Source organism: Protobothrops mucrosquamatus, unplaced genomic scaffold (genome assembly GCF_001527695.2).
Source record: "Protobothrops mucrosquamatus isolate PMUCROS unplaced genomic scaffold, P.Mucros_1.0 scaffold1880, whole genome shotgun sequence".
NCBI lineage: Eukaryota > Metazoa > Chordata > Lepidosauria > Squamata > Viperidae > Protobothrops > Protobothrops mucrosquamatus.
Window position 1 is genome coordinate 172,729 of NW_015388007.1, and position 13,019 is coordinate 185,747.

The 13,019-nt window shown below is 37.2% G+C and overlaps 1 protein-coding gene across 1 annotated transcript in view; it reads right to left on the bottom strand.

Annotated features, from left to right (window-relative positions):
• Window positions 1-1,692: 1,692 nt before the first annotated feature.
• The window catches only part of PLXND1 (plexin D1), a 135,050-nt gene continuing 123,723 nt past the window's right edge, over window positions 1,693-13,019 (bottom strand). The window contains exons 34-37 of the mRNA XM_015823471.1: window positions 12,515-12,662; window positions 10,723-10,863; window positions 9,825-9,903; window positions 1,693-4,097 (exon numbers count right to left, since the gene is read on the bottom strand). Of these exons, the coding sequence (XP_015678957.1) occupies window positions 3,985-4,097; window positions 9,825-9,903; window positions 10,723-10,863; window positions 12,515-12,662 (481 nt within the window). The 3' untranslated portion in view covers window positions 1,693-3,984. The remainder of the gene's footprint in view (window positions 4,098-9,824; window positions 9,904-10,722; window positions 10,864-12,514; window positions 12,663-13,019) is intronic.

Below are 13,019 nucleotides of genomic sequence, written 5' to 3' on the forward strand. Positions count from 1 at the left end.
AATAAACATTTCAGCCAAGGCAAATTTAAATTGACAAATGTGGGATACTTTTAAGGCCCTCACTGTGTAACAATAGTCTCTGCAGCACAGACAAGATCAATCAGAGTCAACATTCTGATAGGGAATGTTGATGTTCTGGTGGACTGGCTGAATCAGGCATTTGGATAAGATTGGAAATGGGTACTCCATCGTCAAGTAATTAATCAGCTCATTTTTCATTTTGGACAGCTGTTAATATTTAATGTACTAGAGAACCTATCACGTTGAGGATACAGTGTGGAAGTCGCAGGATATATTGTTATTGCATAACTGTGTGTGAAATTAAAGATATTGTATGATAGCTTGCACACTGTTCAGTTTCTTTTTTGGAATTGGAATGTACATCCATCTCTTCCAACTGGTTAGCCACAATATCCAGATTTGTTGTCCTATCTCAGTTAGAATCTTGACTGATTCTTCTCTTGCTTGCCATATTTCAGTGAGCATTCCATCAGTTTCTGTAGCCTTCCAACTTAGCAATGACCAGAGTGCTGATCTGATTTAATCTTCTAGTAGGAGAGGTTTTTGTTAAGTAGGGAATATCTTCTAAGGTATCTTGGATATTGATCTCTCTACTGTACAGAATGTCAGTATACTCCATATTGAGAAAACATGAACTGTATTTCATTCCTTTCATGAAATAGCCATTAGCCCCCTAAAATTGTCTGGGGTATTTATTTCTGTACAGCTGAAGGTCACTGTGTGGGCATCTGCTCACAGGTTTATTGGATATCAGAGAAAAACTCCTCTGCAGATACTGTACATATGACAGGCAGATTGCTGGATGCTTTTTATCTGAAGTTTAATTCACCGTAGGGATGGAATTATTTTTCAATTTTGTCGTAAAGGAATGTTTCAGCATGTCTTCTAAGAAGAGCCCCAGGATTTTTTAAAATCATGAATTCAAGTTTTCCAGGTGTTTGTTCCCAACATCTCTGTAATGCCAAGTGAGCCTTTTTGTTAATTAGACTATTCAAGGCAGGGATGTGCAATCTGTCTGGCCTCTAGAGCAATCTTTCACAGCAAAGTGCCAAAAAGCAGTGACACTGTTTCATATCATTTTGTAGTGAAAAATACCACCCAACCATGATAAAATAAGGCCATCACTGTTAAAAAACAACAGAACTCTACACCACCTGCCAATAATCCAGAAAAACTATGAAAACCATAATGCTATTAACCAAACTGCATGATGTAGTCATGCCCATTGGGTGTTACTGTTTCTCCAAATTTTAAGTGCAGCTGCTAGTTTTTCTCTTGTTATATATATGATCTGAAAGGCAAACTATTTTTTTTTAAAAAAAAAATCCGTCCTAATGCATGCTAATTATTCCATTTGTTGGACAGAAGAAGCTCCTCTATTTTTCAGTAGATTATCCTAATGGAGAAATATGAAATATGGGAACAATGCTAATGAATGAATAAAGTCAGGATTCCTACAAATATGAATTCTCATAAACAATGTCCTTTTTTTAGTTATGTGTTTTTTGGCCTAATTCAGCTTTGTGGATCTCAAAGTAATAGATCCCACAAGCCTAAACTTTGTCCAGATGGACTATTTCAGTGGCTTTTACAGCTTGACAAACTTTGTGCTACTTATTTTAATTGTCTAAAAGGAAGAGAATTTGCTGAATGGACACACTACCACTTAAATTTGATTGACTTATTTTATTACAAAGATATCCCCCAGCACTTGAAGGATTTTGCCACTTCCATTAAACAGCAGGTAAAGGGGGAAAACACTCACAAATAACTTGACAAAGTTATAATATATATATATTACAGTAAAGTTGGGCTCCCCTCAATTTCCACCTTGCAGACAACTTATTTCTTTTCAATGACTGTAGCAAATATTTGAACATAGAATTAAATAACAAAGCATATGCCATCACACTTGTGCATCAAGCACACGGCTTGGAACACTCACAACTACCTCTAGTCATACCCAGGATAGGACTTTCCAGGGGAAAGGAAGGTCAGTCAAGAGCTTTTTGCTCACCCAATTCTATGTAGGAACTAGGCTGCTGATGCCAAAATTACAGCATCCTGCACAGACAAAACTAGCACATTTGTTAAACCTGCTTCAGTTTCAACCCATTTCCCTCCTCTACAGACATGGTAATCCAGAACAGGGTTTCCGCCCTCCCATTCCTGAGTTTTCTTTAAGTATGTGTGTTACTGGGCAGCTCCTCATAATTAAAAATAATAATAATTTTGAAGGAAACAAACAACTTCTGTCAAGTTAAATGTAGCCCAGCTACATTCTTAAATTTCTCTTCCACAACCAGTCTCTTGGCAAATACATATACATTTCTTCAGTGAGTGTAACTTTTTGAAGTTCTGTTTTCAGGTCTTCTATATTCCTCTTTATTTTTTGCCATGGATAAAATCAGTATTTCAATATAGCAATATATAAAAACCATCATGACATGCCAGTTCCTCAAATAATCTACTAACACTAGGCATTTTGGAAAGTTGTATCTGAAGTAAGGTAACTGTCAAGGAAAAGATTTTGATTAAAAAACTGAAATTCAATTCCCACCTCACAATCAACTCAGCCTCAAAACTGTGGCAACTCCTCTTTAGACTCCCTTGGTTTTGGTGAGGTAGTGTGGTATGCTTGAGCATTATTTGGCAGTTCATGAGCTTGGCATTGTCAAGGGCGTGAGTTGGCCTCAGCGTTTATGATGAGTTTTCATCTTCTTATACAAAACAGCCATTGCCTGAAGGCAACTACCTAAGGGGAATTTTGAGAGTACTAGAACTACTGATAGTCTCTCCTTCACAACAGAGAGGACAATGTAAGGATAAAGGGAACGTTTCAGGCATCATCAAATTTAGAAACACACAACACTTTGCAATGATGCTGGCAAATGCAGGACACCGCACAAAAAAGTCCCCTTCAGACAGAAATTGGAACAGAAATATATACCATTCTTTTTGTTCTAGTGAAAATTAACAGCGGCCTTGCATTAAGCCAACTGTTAGGAACTTTGGGTTTAAGCTGAGCTGAAGGTTCAGCCCTATATATACCCTTTCAACTAACAGGGGCAGAATAAGGGAAGAAAGCACATTCCTTTGACCCTGCAGCATGCGTATACTTTTCCTTCTGTGGAAAATTATTCCTCAAGCAGTCCGAGGGCAGTCCGAGAATTTGCCAAGTGCCAGTCAACCTACAGGAATATCTGGGAAGCTTGGATAAGTGGGAGCAGCTGCACTGATTGGTTGTTTTCTGACTCTTGTTTGCTACCCAACAACGATCCTTTTCAGCAAGGTAACAGCCATTTTTGTGATGAGATAAAGTGCTTTCATATGCCGTATCTATTTGGGAAGGAACTGCATTGTGGACCCTATGAAATCTCCACCTCTTTCCAATGTTGGAGGACGGTGTGGCTATGTTACACATATAGTACAAAAATAAAAGGCACAAAATACAATTATAATGCAGCAAACTGTGTACAGTAAATGGATTCCCTGATATTTAAAGTACACAGAAGAAAGAGGGGGCACTGTTTAGAGAGAATTCCTTTGTGGATCTGAGAGCCTTTTGAAACTTTCATTCATTATTCCCTGAGATGTTGCTGCTTTTCTCTCAACACTCTTAGCATTATCTCCATATCCTGATCTTTGGTGCGCAAAGATTTTCTCTGGGAAAACGAATGAAGTAAAAGATGGCCGTTCTGAAGTCGAACAGGAGAGCAAATAAGTTATGGGAGCCATGCAGTGCAGATCCTATAGTAAATTTCAAGCTGTTTAGTGGACACCTCTCAGTTCTCCAGATAGTGTAACATGGGCAGATCTGCTATCAAGTTGGTTTCTTAATCATCATATACATACAATGGGGTACATATTGACAAACAATGACTTAAAAAGGGTGTTTCTTAAAAGACAGTGCACTGCAGAGAAGGTCACTTCTAAACACAGGAAGAAAGTTCAGGCTGACACCTATGCTTCACTGCAGCACTCGTAAATATTATCTTCCATAAGTGCAATCACTTGCTCAAATTTGTGCTGCAGCTGAGTGCGTCTTGTGGTAGAATTGGAGTCCAACGCATTCACTATCTGAGGAAACAAGGAATTAAACAAACGTGAGATTCTTTTTTTTTTTTTAGACAATGAATGCAGTCTTATGCATGACTACTCATGACTTTTTCTCCAGGAAAATGTGTTTGATTTAGGTCCACTCAGTGCTTTTGTAAAAAAAAAAAAAAAAGGTGCCGGAACTCACACACATTATACAACCTGCCTTGCCCACCCTACAAGGTTCCATCCAAAAAAGGTGCCGGAACTCCGTTCTGGGCGTTCTATGACAAAAAAAAGCCCTGGGTCCACTCAATTTATGTCATTCAAGTTCTTAAATCATCTACCTGTTTAAACTGATTTCCACCCGTCTTTTACATTGCTGATTGTTGTATTTCCTTATTACTATAATGATTTATACTTGTGTTTTTCAACTGGGGCAATTTCCAGATATGTGCTTTTTAATTCCCAGGATTCTCCAGCAACCATAGCCATTACAAATTTGGGAAACAGTGGTTTAAAGGAATGGATGGTGCATCTTCTTGTTAACACTCAGCTTTTGAGAAATAAACTTAATGTTTTTAGAAGATTCCAGGGAACTATTTCCTTGAAACCCTCCTGCGTTATTCCATTACTGATTCCTCTTTTTTATTGAAGGAAAACTATTTAAGATTTTACATCTCGCAGTGTCTTCACCATTGTGGATAAGAGGGGAAAAAAAGGAATTGTCTTTGGCAAAGATGAATGATCTATTGGAGTAAGAGTCCTTATTCTGCAATTTGTCTTGCATTTCAGGTTTACAAATTACATCTCTTGGCACAAGTTCTCTCAACTGCTCTTGCTTTCTTTATTGTGATTTATTTTTTTCTTACATTTTACTTTAATCTGCTCTTTGCATTTTCAATTTGTACATACAGCAATTTGAATAATCTAAAGCAACTCATTTGTTCCACCATTGTCCACTGTACTTTCAACCAATCCAGAATGAACTACTTCACCTTCCGTTCCTGACAATATAATTAGCTATCTAATTAGGGGGATTCCACTCTGTTCCTTCTTTTCTTTATAATTCTAAATCAGCAAAATAAAAATATGGCAAGGAGGGAACAAAGGAACAAAATTTGGTGGAAGGCATCGAGGCTTTCTGTTACTTATACATTTTAGAGTCCAAGGCAGAAAAAGATTGTGAAATTTACTACTTTGGATTGTCTGATGTGCTTATGAAATTGACTAGATTAGAAATCAGAGATCTGTATTTGAGGTCTTATCCTCAAATGTTAACTGTTTTTACTTAGAAACAAGTTTAGCTACAACACTATATGGGAAGATAAATGCCAGCCCTTTGAGACAGTCCAGAGAGGAAACCAAATCTGTGGTTCTTCCTTTTGTTTCCCAAGGTTATTCTCACAGCCCATTACAATAAAACGGCAATGTCAGGAGAAGAAGGATTATGACAGAAAATGATTATTGATAGTGTAGCTGCTTGTCCCTTTAATTATAAAGAATAACTGCTTTAGCTGTGAAGAATTACAAACTTTTTTTGATTTATATTCTAGGACAGAAAAGGCATTCAGAATATTGCTTGGTTGAGGAATGACAGTGGCAAACATCTTTCTTTTCCAGAGATACTCTCCACCAGGGAAAAAACCTTCAGTGGGGAAGCTATGGGGCTTGGCTTCACATTTTTGCTCCGTGAAAATTCATGGCTATCTTTTAGCATTAGCACAGAATAATTTTTATACATGTTTACTTGGAAGTAAGGGCACTACCACAAAAGACTCTGATATTACCAGTGGATCAACCCCTATACCCTCTTCCTCCTTGGGCAGTTTAGCCTTTCTAGTGTCACTTTTGTGGCAACACAGCCCAAGTAAGAAATGTTCTACTTTCCTCTCTGAGATGGTGAGAGTTCCATGGGGGCAGGCTACGTCCTTGGGGGGTGGCTGTATTATGTGGGCTTGGTGTTCTCCTGCAATCTAGTTCTTCCTATGTTTTTTCTTTTATTTGTACTTCAGTGTTTTAATAATGGTTATATTATTTTGATTGGTCACCAAGGTTATAATCGAACCAGCGTCATGTCCTGTGAGATGCGGGGCTTTATAAATTTGTTAAATAAATACGTAATATAGATCTTTGGTTTTCTTTTGAACAGAAGCATCTTACGCTGAATGAGTGAAGAGTGCAGTGGAAATGTGTTCACCTTCCTCTACCCCAGGGGTAGTCAACTTTGGCTCTTTTATGACTCGTGGACTTCAACTCCCAGAATTCCTGAGCCAGAATAGCTGGCTCAGGAATTCTGGGAGTTGAAGTCCACGAGTCATAAAAGAGCCAAGGTTGACTACCCCTGCTCTACCCACAGTATCTATTTATTTATAAAATTTATTAGCCACTCCTCTTGCCACAGGGTAACTCTGGGAGGCGTACAGTCATAAAAGTGTATCTAAACGTTTACATTAAAACATAAATAAATTAAAACCAAATATTAAATCGAAGGACACATGGAGAAGGCAGGGGTGAAGTGGGGGGGAGGTGGGATTTGTTATTACTTGATCAACCAGTATGGAGGTTAGCAAATTCAGAAAAGAGCAACTAAGATGATCAAAGGCCTGGAGACTAAAACATATGAAGAACGGCTGCGGCACTTGGGTTTGGCTAGTCTAAAGAAAGGAAGAAATAGGGGGGACATGATAGCAGTATTCCAATATCTGAGAGGCTACCACAAGGCAGAGGGGGTCAGGTTGTTCACTAGAGCACCAGAGGGAAGGACAAGAAACAATGGTTTTAAACTGGTCAAGGAGAGAAGCAACCTGGAATTAAGGAGAGACTTCCTGACAGTGAGGACAATCAACCAGTGGAACAGCTTGCCTCCAGAAATCATGGGCACTCCATCGCTGGAAGTTTTTAAAAAGAGACTGGACAATCACCTGTCTGAGACGGTGTAGGTTCTCCTGCTTGAGCAAGGGGCTGGACTAGAAAGTTCTATTCTATTCTATTCTATTCTATTCTATTCTATTCTATTCTATTCTATTCTGTTCATGAACAGCACCAATGATGGAGTCAGAGACTGTTTCGGTACTGTTTTTTGCAATTGATCAGCAGTAGGGAGCATTGTGGCTTTGAGATGGGATACAGAAAACACAACTGCAGGTTGTATTAAACTGTTCCTGTAGCTGGGGAGTAAGACTGGTGGTGGTGTGGAGGGACCATAGATGTTTAAAGGAGAATATTGTATCTCAGGGTTGAAATGAGGGGTCTTGCAGATATTTCATTACTCAAACTAGGTAATGTCATCAATTCTCTGATGATGTTACCTTGTTTGGATAATGAACCATCTTCAAGAAAATAACCAAGTTCAGAGAGCACCAAGGACCATAAGTCTGCTTTGTATGTAAACAATGTAGATGGGTGATCACAAGTATGGGAAAAGGAAAGGGACAAGTCTGATGACATGGCTATGTTGTGCCCTCTTTGTGAATGGAAGAAAAGAAGATGCACACTGGACTTTCTGAAGCTGGATGGTCAATTACATTTTTGGTTTTACCAAAGATTTCTGTTGTGTTTGTCTGGTGACACTCTTTGTAAATAACATTCTACTGGTTTACTATAACATAGGATTATAAAATATGGGTTGGTACTGGTTGGAAATCTAATGTTGTTGTTAAACTGCAATAAGTGATTTCCCACTTTATTTCTAAAAGAAACTGTAGCTTAGAATAGAATAGAATAAAATAGAGTTGGAAGGGACCTTGGAGGTCTTCTAGTCCAGCCCCCTGCTCAAGCAGGGCAACCGATTACCATTTCAGACAAGTGACTGTCTATTCTCTTCTTTAAAACCTCCAGTGTTGGGGCGCCCATGATTTCTGAAGGCAAGCTGTTCCATTGGTTAATTGTTCTCACTTTTAGGAAGTTTCTCCTTAATTCCAGGTTGCTTCTCTCTTTGGTCAGTTTCCAACCATTGTTTCTTGTCTTGCCCTCTGGTGCTTTGGAGAATAGTTTGACTCCTTCTTCTTTGTGGCGACCCCTCAAATACTGGAATACTGCTATCATGTCGCCTCTGTTTCTTTTTTTCTTTAGACTAGCAAACCCAAATCCTGCAGCCGTTCTTCATATGTTTTAGATTCCAGGCCTTTGATCGTTTTAGTTGCTCCTCTCTGAACTTCAGTTGCTCTTCTCTGAACTTTATCCCAAGCTTAATAAAGCTTGGATACATTGCATTGAGCCAAAGAAAGAAGAGCTGCCAAATGAGGTACATTTGACTTCATAAGCCATAGTTTGCACTGTACTTGCATGGAAGTAAGTCCTATTGGACTTAATATCCGAGGATGGCTGTATAGGGAAGTGCTGTTAGTATATAGCAGAATGAGAATTTTTCATTCTTATGGCAAAGTAATACACCGCAACAACTCAGAAGCTACAAGCTGCCCAATTGATCCTGGCACAAAAATGCATTTTTATACAGAATGTTAAGAGCAGCTGGGCTTAAATAACAGTGTTCTAAAATCATGTGTAATATTTTTTAGATTTACCAATTAACAGGTGTTTTCAGGTAATAAAAATAACGCCGAATTCATTCTGTGTTGTTCAGTTTGTGCATAATATTTTCATAGTATTTTAAAAGATTTTCTGTAAAAAGTCTGAGATGTAGCAGTTGTGTGGGGTGGGAGAGGAAGGGAATATTGGATGTGTTTATATGAAAAGAATCTAAAAAGTACTAACTGACGTGAGGGTTCTTTTTTTTTTTTTTTTTTTTTTTTTTACTGAAGTGATATAATCATCCTTAAAACCGACAACCCGTGCAAGATCTACATTTTGTGGCTTCTTTTACTCTGGAGCTAATATTTTACTATCTCAATGGGATCTAATTATTAGAAGCATTAAATAATTTGAGTTATTAGCACTTTTCAAATCTACTGAGTATGCAAATGGATCATGGAAGAGAACAATTTGGGCTCGGGTAACAGTGTCATTGGTTTGCCAAAGGCTAAATTAAAAAAAATTAAAAAAAAGGATGCATTTGGGACTGATAGGGGCAATAAAAAAAAGTAAGCAAGGCCAAAGGGGAAAAATCAGTAAGTAAATGTCTGAGAAATTAATTGCACGGAGAAAACAAAATGAAATTGGATATTTCCTGTAAGCACCATGGGAAGCTGATGTCTTTCCTGTAAGCACCATGGGAAGCTGATGTCTTCTGCTGGCTAACAACACAGCTTTTCCAAAAGGAATGGCTGCTGGATGCTGGATCTGAGCTGGCATAATCTCACCAGAACAACGAAGGGTCACTGAGATCTTCCATGTGACTCCGGATAGCCACTCCTTGTGGTGGAAACTGCCGTTTTTTACAGTTGGCTTATGAGTGGAATGGCTGAGAGTCTTGATTACATCAAGCTAATTTTAATCCTTTCAGATAACTAAAGATGGCTTGTTACTGGTATCTGATAGAGTGGCTTGCTATTGAATTGCAATGGCAAATTGATTCTGAAAGCTGCAAAAAGTTTGAAGAGGGCAAACAGATCGTGAACTGCACGTTGCTCCCTCGTGATCTGGATTCATATTTTTACGTCTACAGCTATGAGATAATAACATTAGTAATATTAATTCAATGCAAATTCAGATTTTGGTATAGTAGTTAAGCATCACTGCAAAAGATACACGTCGAAGTATTTCGCTATGCAAATGCTGTTACACTCAACCACTGCTGCTACAAGGTAACATAAATCTGAACTGACAGATAAAACAACTTCTTCCTATCAGATCAAGGAAGTGACTCACCTGACTGCGGTATCTTTTGGCATATTTATAAATCTCTGTCATGGCAACATTGGTGTTAAACTCATTCCGATATTTCTTCATGAAGAATAAAACAAACAAAGAACATTACTTCACTTTACACTAAATCATATCCACTCTTTTTGACAGGAATCAATTGGGTTAGAATTCTACTTGCATTGGATGGTGCTCTCTGCTGCATCAGCATATTTGAACTCTGATTGTTTTCAAAGTCAGCTAATTACTATGTGACATACATAACTTATGAGTAATGCAGGAAAAAAATGAAAATGCATTGTGGCCAAGGAAAAAAATCTCTTTACTGATTTATAGTCAAGCAAATTTTAGTTTGATTCCTGATAATACTTAAACAGCACTCTTGAACGTTGTTTGCCTAGAAAATAAAAAGTGCTTTTAATTAGACATGAAATCAATACAGGTAATCCTCGATTTATGACCATAATTGAGTCCAAAATTTCTGTTGCTAAGCGAGATGTTTGTTAAGTGAGTTTTGCCACATTTTACGACTTTTCTTGTCACAGTTGTTAAATGACTCACTTCAGTGGTTATGTTAGTAACGTGGTTGTTAAGTGAATCTGGCTTCCCCATTGACTTTGCTTGTCAGAAGGTCACAAAAGGGGTCACATGACTCTGGGACACAGCAACCGTCATAAATGTGAGTCAATTACCAAGTGTCTGAATTTTGATCATGTGGCCGTGGGGATGCTTCAACGGTTGTTAAGAGTGAAAAATGGTCATAGGTAAGTGAACTGTTGTAAGTCGAGGACCACCTGTATCCTCATAATTGGGATTAAAAGTACTCCTGGTAAGAGTTGGAGAAATTGTCATAGGAGACAAATCTGAAACTGATACATTATAAAAGAGGAGATTTCTTACCCTGGATTCCTCTGCTAGGTGGGCATTCATTTCCTGTTCGCTAAGAGGTGGCATGTCATGGATCTGTTTGTAATACTTCTGTACAATTTTTCTATATTCAGGAATCTCCTTAGCATATAATAATTTATTAGTAGGTGAATCCTAGAGACAAAATTCCAGAGGGAACCCATTATTTTTTCAATGATTAATTATTATTTTTTCTTAAAAAAAAAGAAAGAAAAATTGAAATCCAAAGGAAAGATACAGTAGTGTTTAAGATTAATTATATGCCCTTCCACTGATAAAATATAAATGTATGCACTGGTAAGTTCAAAAACCACTGGGTTGAAAGGAGCAGTTATCTTTGCATTAGCTTCCCAAGATATGATTCAATGTATGTTATAGCATGTGATAAATATAATTAATTAAATTAGTCTACAGACCAGTATTCACAAAGGAATATTTAAAGATAATTCCAGGAGAGTGCTAAATTTCTTAGCAGAGTATTATTTTCTAAAACATATATCACTCGGTATCCCATGCTGCCACATTACACATAACATACACCCACCTTTATTTATATTTATATTGATGTCTAATTAAAGGACTAAATTATAGCCCTCAACAAAATGCCTCAAGGAATTATATTAAATTCTCCGGATTCACTTCAATAACAGTGCAAAACAGGGTTTTGTTACAATTAAATCTCTGTAGCACTCAAAGGGCTATAAATCAGCATTAGGTTTCCTTGGGATCCATAAATTAGTTTAGGCTTCCTGGTGTCAGATTACCTTGAAAACCAATATTTAAGAAGGTTGTGATAACCAAGTACAAAAATTCAATCTTTATGATAGGCAAGATACTTAATAAGAAAAATAGATTTGGACCTTACCATCTTCTCGTCCTTCTAACCTAGAGCCTAACTCTGTTCATACATATTAGATTATGGTGCCCTTTGAGGATTAAATTTAAAATAGGATTGCTCTTCCAATAAACCAGTTTCATATTAAGTTCATTGACAAAAACAAAAAAAGAATGCTCACTCAGTAAAAACAGAAGCCTATAGTTGTAGCAAGGAGAGAGAATGCTAAGTACCAAATTGTCCAACTCCCAGGAAATAGGTTGTATACTCCTTATTGCTATGACTTTAGTAATGCCAGTTCATGCACTTGAGCCTGACAATTCTAGATGTGCATTAAAAAGTATCTGATCCTAATCAGGAAACAAACTTCTAAATTAGACGTCTTACTAAGCATTTGCAACTCTTTCAAGGGTCAGAAAACTCTTATACACAGAAACTCATAGTAGATTGACATGAGGCAATAAAAAGGTAATCTATCTACTTTGTAGATTATCATGAAATTGCCCAAGTCATAATTCTGGGAGATGGGACTTGCAATTTTGGGCTGTTTATAACAATGTGACTCTATTATTATCATGATTATTATTAATTTATTTTACAAAAGATGGTAATAGTGAATAGAAGTAACTTTAGATGGTGACTTAGATATCTTAGTCCAGGGGATAAACTATTATAGGTGATAGAAGAAAACTTTCTGGTGGTTAATAATGTTCCCAATTTGTATTTGATCATTATTGTTTATTAAATAATGATGAAATAGAATGAAATAGAATTAAATGTATATATCTGCTAATTTTTCAATTTTGGTTCTCATTTTCCTAACAGGGACATTGACTTTCCTCTCTCCTCCCTTAATATTCTTTACCACACAGATGCTAGTCACAAGACAACCAGAAATATTGTTGAGTGGAACAGCAGATGAAAACATCATCCTCATTGCCCATTACGTACCTTGCCCAACTGCAGGTCAGAGATGGAACAGGCATCAATGAAGGCCTGAGCTATTACAGAAAGACAGGCATCTATGTGGTCAGTTTTGTCGATATCAAAGACAAATTGGGGGTTCTTCAGAATGTTGACCCAAAATCTCAGAGGTAGGCTACAGAACAAAATTCACAGTGATAATTATCATGTTGATTCTTACATCTTTCCATTACAGAGTGAAATAAATTAAATAATATATTAACTGTTAGGATTTAAAAACAGCAAGATTGCCAGCTGATGAAATTGGTCTAATGTGAATGATCTTTGACCATCATATTTTATTATTATTATTATTTATTGAATTTATATACCGCCCTATCTCCCTTACGGGACTCAGGGCAGTGAACAGGCGATAATAAAAACCACAATAAATATACACAAATTTCTGTCTAAAATCAAATTAAATAACAGGCCTGCTCTAAAAATACCCCATACAAAACCCCCACTAAAACATAATCAAACTACGCCAGGC